The sequence below is a fragment of the Clinocottus analis genome, unplaced genomic scaffold, assembly GCF_023055335.1.
Source record: "Clinocottus analis isolate CAN_PGR_092001 unplaced genomic scaffold, fCliAna1.0.p SCAF_12, whole genome shotgun sequence".
Taxonomy (NCBI): Eukaryota; Metazoa; Chordata; class Actinopteri; order Perciformes; family Cottidae; genus Clinocottus; species Clinocottus analis.
In genome coordinates, this window is record NW_027175843.1 from 2,617,501 (window position 1) to 2,627,845 (window position 10,345).

Below are 10,345 nucleotides of genomic sequence, written 5' to 3' on the forward strand. Positions count from 1 at the left end.
ATAGCAGCATAACTTTCACAAGCGAAAGTTCTTCTTTCACAGCTGTTTTATTTTCTCTGTCTGCCTCCTTACCTTCCTCACCCCCGCTCCTCCCCCCTCCTTCCTTGAACTGTTCTAGGCTGACGTCTGAAGTCACTGGAATGGGCACACTCTAATTCCTACCCATCTTCCCTCAGTGCATCACATGACCTTTGAGTGAATGGCATTGCACCTAGCATATTTATTTATCTGTATTTAATTGTCCTGATATTTAAGTGATTTATGATTTCTTGTATTTACTGTAAACATGTGTATCTGCACTGTTGCTAGGATGCCTCACGCCTCTATCCCCTCCCTGTCGTTTCTGTTCCTGAAAGGTCGCCTTACTTTTTTTGACACTCTAGTACCTTTCATGGCATCTCACGCACCGCGTCGCTTTATGTTTTACCTCATGTTTTACCACGTCACTTTTCTTATACCTAAAGAACAGTACAGCAATTCAAAGCAAGCTCGTCTCTCATGCACCCCAAATCCAGCTCAATATAATACACAATAGGTTGACACATATTTATCCCATATTCAAAATACTACAATACCATTGTCAATGCATAACTAAACAAAAAAAGTTAAATAAGCAGATTTTTTTGGTTTCTTCCACACTGATTTCACGATTGATTAAATCCGTATTTCACTGTGCACACTCTAGACGTATATGCATGACACCTTACTGCACCTCCAACGTATTTCAAAACCAAACAGGTAGAAAGGAAGACTGAATGGTGAAAGGGAGTGAAACATGTCTTCTTATCTGGATGTGTCACACTGGACTCCAATTTAAAATGACCTCGTGGACACACGTCAATACACATCCAATTTAATGCACAAATATCTTTCCTGGTTTCCAACGAAACCTGGCGAACTAATAAAAACAGGCAAAAAGATTTACAATGCAGAGTAAAATCCATGTGCATGTTACAAATCCACCCCTCTTTATTCACCTACACAATAAAATGTAATCATGTTATTCATGCTGCCACCTCGTAACGGCCATGTATAAGAGACATTGGCTAGTTTGGTAAGCAACAAACAAGTATTTCTGGGTGTATGAAACATTGGAGACACATTTTCCTTATATATGGACCTACAATAGACTAATTGTTTGGCTTACGTAAATCAATCAAGTTACATACAGTCCAGGCTTAAAAATACATTTATGGGTCACTGCAGTTGCCATTAAAGACAATATCTCCTTGGTTACACCACGTCGCATTTCTATTTCAGCTGTTGGATTTTATGACTAACATGTACACAAACACACACAAACACACGTGTCCATGTTCAAACTAAAGGTGAATGTATTTTAAAAGGTCTTTTAACTTCTGTCAATTACATGCTGAAACAACTATAAGAGTGTCTTTTTAAAATGGGGCACCTACCTTTGCGCGTGTAGTATCTGATCCAGAATGGTTCCTGTTTTCTGTGATGTAAGATCGACTATAAACCAAACATGCAAACATGAATGGATGGCCTTATTAACATCTGCAGCTTTCATTTTAAAATGTAGGCTATAATATCAAAAATTATATCTATATCTACCACTTCAAAAGTAAAACTGGACACTCCAGGAAGTATTATGATGTTAATCTCATGACTGTGTTTTGCACAGATGACAGGTAGCATCTATTTATAATCCACCATATTATAATATAATTCACCATTTAACTCCCGATGCCTGGATATGCATTACTCCCATGATAACCATAGAAATGTTTGGGGGAATATGATTTGCGTCATTTCAGTTTAGGCTCAGGTACTTACGTCAGTTTGGAGTTGTTAGTTGTTGAAAGAAGGCTGCTTTACACTAATACATTTACACACGGTTTCACATTTAAATAACAAATGTAAATCTGTACATTAGCGCTCTGCATTCGAATGTGTTTCAGATGGAAAACTGATAGCTAACTGAGGGCTAACTGGTTTTCAATGTTCATCTGCAGAACCTGATCAATAATGTAGTTCATTTTTTTTGTAAAGTTCACATTAATGGTTGTGTTCGTAGGTGCAAGGTGCCTGCTGGTTGTGTGCCATGTGCAGCCATGATGCAGTTATGTTACTTTTACAGTACGACTAATTTGCATACTTCTGAGTTGCCTTTTTGATTATCATACGTTTCATAATCATGGCATCGCTCATGTGCTCATCATTCTACAATGCCGAGTAGGTCAAACACCTCATGTTGTGTTGCTTTTTTTGATACATTACCACTTTTTTTTGCTAATGTGCTAGAGCAGCAAAAAATGAAGGCTATTGCACTATATGATGCTGTTTGAGGAAATGTGTTTGATCATGTTTAAGTTTGATCATTTGCTTCTTGAAGGTCTGTATTGGATTAATTATTTATTGAGGTCGATTATGAAATGTTTTGTAAAAAGAAGAGAATAAAGTTTGTGTTTTTTTCTTCCCTTGACTTGCATTTGTCATATTTTTACTTCTTGTAAAAACATTTCATAACATTAATTTAGCGATATTGGAACTTTCAATAAGCGATGCTGATCTACTTCAAGCACTATATTTAGAGACAGTAGGAGTTTTAGGAGTTGTGTGTTTTTAACATTTGAGGAAATCTAACTTGATCCTAACAACTAACGTGACAAGTACATACATCGGGACCCGTCTGTTAAATTGACTTAACGTCATTATGTTGACCTAATATTGACCTCAAAGTCGAGTACTTGCGGGATGAAACTAACACCAGTGAAATTTAATAAGATAGCTAGTGGCTAGAGATTAGCATGAAATTGCAAGGTCACATAGACGTTTCTTACACTTTCTGCCCTTCAGCGCACACTAGCGAGCACCCCTCTGTTGTTAAGAGCCAGAAAAGCATGTTTGTGTGCTCATTCTCTGTGGGGAGTTACCAGTGGACGGTCCACGCTGTGATTAATGTCTTTTGGGCCACTACTCGAAAAGCGGGGAACAGTAACTTCTCCGCCTGTGTGCGTAAGATCGAAAACGCTCAGCGGTACAGAAGACCAAAGGTGTTCCATGACATAACATGAGTCCAACGCCAATTCATTCCTATTTATTGAATAACACTGCCGTAACGCCGGCTTTGTGCACAGGATTACCTGCAAATCATGGAGGAGGCGGACGAGCTGCTGCAGTAAGAGCGGTCCTTTGCACACCCGACATCTTAAAATGCCTTTTTCAAAGCAACACTACCTTTTCTTTTTTACCTTTTCTTTAACAAAAAGGTAATATATATTTTGAAAACTTGTGATAGCCTAATGATCATTTCTGCGGCACTGTGAGAAGCATGAATTTAGTTTACATTTTCATATTCTGTGCTCGAATCAAATCACCTCTCAACTCGCAATCGTGACTGGAGCTTCTGTTTAAAAGGGAAGATTTTGTCCTAATGAAATCCCACCCCAGTGAGTAGATCTTGAACATTTGGTGTAACTGATTCAAAGATATCCCTGCATGAGGTCATTAGTTCTATCTTATGCACAGCCTAATGACCATCAAGTGGCTTCAGTAAATCTATTATGACAATTAAGAAGGTAACTTAATTTGCCTTAAATATTCTCAGATTTGCTCGTGCACACAAAGACAGGGGTTTCCCACAGTGCCAAATGTTCACAGTCATTCTAACAACAAAAGTTAGTGAAAATAAATGGCAAAGTTGCGACTTTTTTTTATCCCCATACAACTTTTTACCTTATTATTGTCGGACTTGTAAATATTTTTGGTTCAAGCTCTTTCCATGACGTTAATCGGCCACTGTATTTTGACCGGAAGCTTGTCTGGATTTGTTTGTTTTTTTCATTTCAGGATGTCAGATTCTTCAGAAACGTCAAGGGGGGTGGACACAATAACAGGAACACCTCGCAACATGATGCAACCGACTGCAACATCCCTGCAAAGATTTCCAAATGCATTAACTTAATAACCCTCTGTTTTTCTTGAGAATGTCAGTAAGGTGTTCATTCAGCTCAATGTTTGAGGTATATTCTTATATAAGCACATGCTGATCTTGCATACCATTATCAGCCAAGACTGTAAGAGTCTATAACAGTTAGGTTGTAATTAAAGAAACTATCTAAAACACCTCGACAGAAGTTCCACTTTTCTCTGATTTCTCTATGAGCGTCTTGCGAGACACTTTAATTTGAGTTTACTGTAATGTTAACATAATTCAAAAATATGTACCGCGGTCTTTACGTAAAATGGATGGAAGGGGGGAAAAAAAGGCTTCTACAGTGTTAGTGTCATAAAGAGTCACTGCTGTTAATTGGACATGGCTTTGTTGTGGCCTGACATTCAACTGCAGTTTGTGCACAAAAGACTCGGCCACGGGGGACGCCTTTGTCCACAGGCATGTTGCAAATTACCGTTGTCGCTCTCCAGGGGCGACAAGAGGTCACCTTGTATACAGCTCGACCATCAGTCCTCACGCAATCTTTCATGGCTATTAAATATACCCAGCTAGGTCCCAAAGTCCCTAATTGCATTTAGTAACACATTCACCAAGTCTCAATAAGGAGAGATAATCCCTTTGTGACACAATTGACCACCTTGCCGGGAAAAGAGGAAGCTCAGAATTAGGAGGCTCATTGTGATTTCGCAACCTTCAATACCATCTTCATGATTCTTTTTGTCAGTTTTTCTTTTGTCACAAGGGAGAAATGTTTGCTTACATGTATGTGAACAGTCCTTCTAAGACATTTTAGGAAAGTTGTGAGATATACATATAATATAATAAAACACTGTGGTGCCCTACACATTATCTATACAATTGAAACATATGTAGTAAAGGGTGTCAGACACATACAAATATGTTGCTGCTGTTGCTCTAAATGGTGGAGATAGATAGATAGATAGATAGATAGATAGATAGATAGATAGATACGTTAGGTCCTGCCACACTCATTAATGGCATTAAATAATTTGTCGATCTTTTTTTGGCTAGCTTTCATCTTGTGATACTGCAATACGAAGGGTGTTCCAACTGGCTAGGTTTAGCTAATAGTAGAGTTTTAAAGGAAAAGAATAAAAAACCCTTGTTTTCATTTGATTAAAGGTTAAAGGAATAGTGCAAAAACAGCTTCAAGGGCTCCACGAACTATTGTTATATCAATCTACTCGTCACAATTGAGTGTTGATCTCAAAAAGGAATAATGTGCAACACTCAGGATACCAAAAACTAATCACAGATAATTATTTGGGACTTTGATATATTCTATAATTAACAGCTTGTGTGACACAATCTGCTTTGCTCTGGTGTGTTGGGCTCCATCCATCTGGTGCTCCATGTGGGGTAAAACAGCCTCTCCGGTTGAGGTGTTGCAGCTTAGTGAAATCAGATGGTCGCGTGTTTAGTTGGAACGAAAGCTAGCATGCTCTTGGCTGTCTGCTGCATATTGATTAAGACAAAGTAATTCCAACCATACTGACAAGACTACAAATAAAAACTCAAAACCTCTCTCAACCGATAAAGCAGAAATTAACCCCTGTAAGGGTTTCTTGTGAAGCTTTTAAGGCAGAGAACGCTTTCATTGATGCATTCTTTAAACTGTGTTGTCCTTTCGCCATTCCTGCTAATGGCCTGAGATGCATTCTCATGCACTTATATCATCACTAACCAGAGACCTTTGTCGTGATCCCAGAGGAGACTGACAGGTGAATTGCAGCCGTTGTTTTTCACATCGCTTCCAACTTCCATCTGCCTTGTCTCCGTTTCACAAAAGATATTTCGTGAACGTTTCTTACAGCGCGAAAACGTTTCTGCTCATTTTATGACTGCCTCCTGAGCATTTCAACATAATCACCAATTTCCATTGACATTTAAGGGATTCTTTCAACCTATTTATGATTTTAAAGACACATTCAAAGCAACATATCTACCTGGCTTTACTTAATAAAAGACTAGGGTGTCAATATAGAGAAAAGGACAGATTAGCTTGTCGTCAGACCGAAAAATAGACACTCAGATCATCCTATATTACTTATGCAAAGACTTTTTGTCTTAAACTGTCACAGGGCATTATGAGAGCGGTTTGAAGTTGATACTCTGAGGGTTTCAGGGTCAAAAAGTGAAATGACTACTTTCATTAAGACAGACTTTCTTTAAAAACATCACACTTTTTTTTTCCTCTGCCGTTTGCCTTCTGTCCCTTAAAAGAGACGCAGGTCTCCAGAGTAATCTCAGAGCAATTTACAAAGCATGCTGGGTAGGAAAATAACCCACACCAGGGTTTAGATTAGTTTAAAAAAATAAATAAAAATGGGTTACATGTTTTTTTACAAACGCAATTAGATAATTACATTTTTGGATATTCATATATGGGGTTTTATGACAACCAAAATCTAAATACATACTGTTTTGCTTTTTAAATACAAAGTAGTGATAATAAGCGGCCAATTTGTACAACTAATTATACTTAATCTCGTCAGAACATTTGTATTCCCATCATCATAGCTGACTGGAAATGGAATGAATGGTTAAAATAAATGGTGAGCATTAATTCCATTAAATTATTTAACATTATTCAAAATGTGCAAGTTAGTATTGTATATAAAAGGTACCTTGATACAATATTTATAAAAAAAGGTAGCACTCCATTCTGCTGAGTATCATTTATGAGAGAAACCCCACAAGTGGTGCTCATCCTCAGAGTGCAGAACTTTCTCTGACACAAATAACTTGCAGTCTTGCTATTTTGTGTTCAAAGACACTGAAAAAACATCGACATCCACACGGGAGCCATGCGCTAGAGAAGTGACTGGCAGGTTGTCTGAGAAATAGACAAACCGATGGTCTTCTGGACTAAACCTACGCTACAGTGTCATGTGTTTGGTGTATCCAAAGAAGACTTTGCAACGCAATGAACAGAAATATAATATAAGCTACTCAGCCACAGCGAGAAAGTTGAGAGAAATATATTAAGAAATGCCTTGAGAAGAAAATTAGGTTTTACTTTTTGAGAGTTCCCAAACTTTGAAATTATGTATATGTATTATGCGTTGTTGTTTTAAAGTTAAGATAGGCCTGGCATCTGTTGTGACAGCTGCAAACCATCAAACCAGTAGCAGTCTTTGCATTTCCATTTAATGACCGAAAAAAAGGAAATGGAGCTTTGTGGCACAGAGACACAAGCTAAATATCGGGCCTTGTCTACACACTAGTGTTAGGGGGATGAATTAATTGCTAGTTTTGGGATTTTTGTATGTTTTCTCACAGCTTGACTGCCCAACTAGTTGTCATAACTGATCAGGTCAATGGCCAAGATTTTGCACTTGAGACCGACACTGCACAGTGGGGATTATTTGGTATGAGAGATACACATATATTGGAGCTCAGATCATTGATAATGATCATTTAAGAAAGACCACTTTATTCCTCACTGTCAAGATATATTCTGTGAAACAATTTGTAGCTAACATACTGTAGGAAAACACTGAGCTTTTCTCGAGAACGACGGCGGGTTGTCCTTCAGGAAGTTTGTTCTCTCTCCTCACGGGCAGTCTGGAGGTCAGCCAGAGTGACCACTGGTAACCACCTCTCTTCTCAAGTCCCTTCTCACCCGATTGCTCATTTGGCTGAGCGGTCAGCTCAGGGAAGAGTCCTACTTGTTCCAAACTTCTTTCATTTTTCAATTATGCAAAGCCACTGTGCTCTCTTTTTTTGTGTGGCCTTCCCCAGATCTGAGCCTTGCCACAATCCTGTCTCTGAGCTCTGCAGGCAGCACCTTTGAGCTCATGGCTTGGTTCCCGCACTGACGAGCATTGTCGGTTGGGGGACCTTAAAGCCGTGTGCCTTTGGTGAACTCAACTCATTTGGAGGTGATTTTCACAGCCAGACTCTCATCCAGGTGTGGGAACATCATGATCAAGAGAACATGGGAGTATCAGGGGCGAAGCTGTTTTACTTCCAAAATCTTCTTTTCACTTCATCATCATTGGGTGGAATATTTATTTAAATCATTTCAGCATGAAGCTCCAACTCAACATAATACAATATATACACAGTACAGTGGCGGCTGGTGGCAATTTCTTTTGGTAGGGCTATCTAATCAATTTCAGCAAACATCCCCGTATACGATTTAATGCAAAAAAAGGTATCACGCATTACTACTTTGCAGTTAAATATTCCACATTTATTCCAACAGTAACACAATAAGGACATCTTATTAATACAATTCAGTATATTGTTATTATGTAATTATACCTATTATAGCGTTTCAGACCTCGGTCTTCTGTGAGTGCCATATAGTCCACATCAGTGGTAGACTCCGGGGAAAAAGTTACTGTCACAGACCGGCCCACTCAATACACGGCGCGTTCATACAGACCACCACCCACTCCGCCACACAGCACCTTTTTTTAACTTATCATATAATAACCGCCAGCATGCCTTCCAACAACTCGTTTTGTGCCGTCTTTGAGCTCCGTGGCTACCGATGTTGACTGTTAGCTTGATATGCTAGCTTAGTAGCTTGACAGAGTTATCCATGTGTGTCCTCTTGGTGTTCTTATCTTTTCTTAATGTTTCCATGCTGCATGTTCTTTACTCTTATAGCTGCCCATGCTGGATCGGTCTATGTTGATTTGAAAAGCAAAGAAAGTAAAATACGGCGTTAGCACGACTGCATTTAGCAGCTAGCAGGTGGGTGGCCAGGCCCCAAAACCCTCTAATGGCCGGCCGCCACTGACACTTACGTGTCCAGCATCATTGATAACTAAGAATAACACAATGATAAATTACGTCCTGCCAATTTACTTTATGCCATGCTTCAGTGTAATCCGTTTTATTTCTCGACAACCTGTCACACACATAAACAGGCCTGGATGTATCGCAGCAGCTCATGAGAGAGTTACACCCACATCACCTCCCCCACCATGTGAATGCTAATAGCTGCTAATGCTCTGTTCTCTTGGACACCGCTACCGTCACTATACGTAATTATGATGAATTATTCCGAACCAATTGGGCTACACTCAACAGTATCTTGACCCCCCATTCAGAAGAGATGAATTCACTTTGTCGGAGGAGATCCGAAGTGGCACACTTGGATAAGTAAGTGGGCGACATGAGGTTCAAATCACTTGCCGGCAGCGGACACGGATAATTTATCTCCTCCGAAAGCATTTGGACATTCATTAAAGGACAGGTGAACAGCGAGGTGAGGAGGAAATACCCCCCCTGGAGACAACTGGACCTGTGGTTTCCACCTGCTGAGTAAATTCAGCCATGCCCCTCCCCCCTCCACACACACACACACACGCCAAACCGCACTTCAGTCCTTTATCTTCAGTGTCACAACCAACTGGTCGTACATCAGCAGGTCATCTCCTCTGGCTGTTGGCGGAGTTGGATGAATGTGTTTTGTGTTTGGAAGCTGTTATAAGTTGTCCCAGGGCCAATTACAGGCGGGACGAGTCAAATTTGTCCTAAAGTGCGAGTAATGTGAATAGATGGTGACCATTAGAAACACTTCACCAGGGTGTTAATGACCAGACAAATGGAGAATGAGGCCATCTCATTCACAGTCTCCTAATCACACAAAGAAAAAAGCATTTAGGGCAAACACAAATATTTGCAGGGGGTGAAAATATAAAAATCTTGCCATAGTGGAAGATTCCACCGTGGCAACATTAATCACAATGAATTGATATGAAGGTAAACGCAGCGCCGTTCATCGGGATGAATGGCCGCTTTCTCACGCCTCCTCCAACGCTAGAGTTTCTCTGCCTGGTCCCTTGAATTGATCGAGGAAGGTTGGCACAAGTCGCCGACGTGGAACACCTGCCGCATCTCTCTGGCAGCGTATTTGCGTGGGGTTTCTGCTGCTCCTGTAACAGCTGCACTCTAAATTCCTGACCTTGGCTTTCTCTTATCTGACTGCCACAGTATTCATATTTTCTGACTTAGGTGTAGCCACGTGAGTGTGTGTGTGTGTGTGTTCTGGCAGTATGAAATCACCGGTGATCCCTGGTATATGACCCTTCACGTGATTGGACAAAGAACAACATTGGCGTGCGAATTGTCCGCACGAGAATCTTCCAGCTCAGCAGATATATTCCAAGATAAAATCCCTCCTCCAGCTGCTTGTGTGTTGCCTGTGAGCAATGATTTTTTTTTCATAATTTACACATCTTTGGGCTTCCCCACACTAATTTTTGCATATGTGCTGGTTTCTTTCTTTCTTTGGATTAAATCAAGGAAAAAAATCGCTGAGGATTAGCTTTTGTGTGGCGAATAAAGGAGGAAACGGACAGAAGTAAAGGTAATGTAAAGTGACGTATTGGCAGTGTGAACTCTTTCTGCTGAAAGCTGCCCTGCTCCTGCGTGTCGTTTTTGGTC

The 10,345-nt window shown here is 40.1% G+C and overlaps 1 protein-coding gene across 5 annotated transcripts in view; it reads left to right on the top strand.

The window, feature by feature from the left end:
- The window catches only part of pcbp3 (poly(rC) binding protein 3), a 33,221-nt gene extending 30,775 nt beyond the window's left edge, over positions 1-2,446 (top strand). For 3 of the 5 annotated variants that reach the window (XM_068571922.1, XM_068571925.1, XM_068571923.1), the window contains exon 13: positions 1-2,446. This exon is cut by the window's left edge and continues 1,555 nt beyond it. Coding sequence is in view for 2 of the 5 variants with exons in the window: in XM_068571927.1 (XP_068428028.1) it covers positions 119-155 (37 nt within the window). In the remaining 3 variants the exon portion in view is untranslated. The other 2 variants (XM_068571927.1, XM_068571926.1) reach the window with 1 other exon arrangement.
- The last annotated feature ends 7,899 nt before the right edge of the window (positions 2,447-10,345 follow it).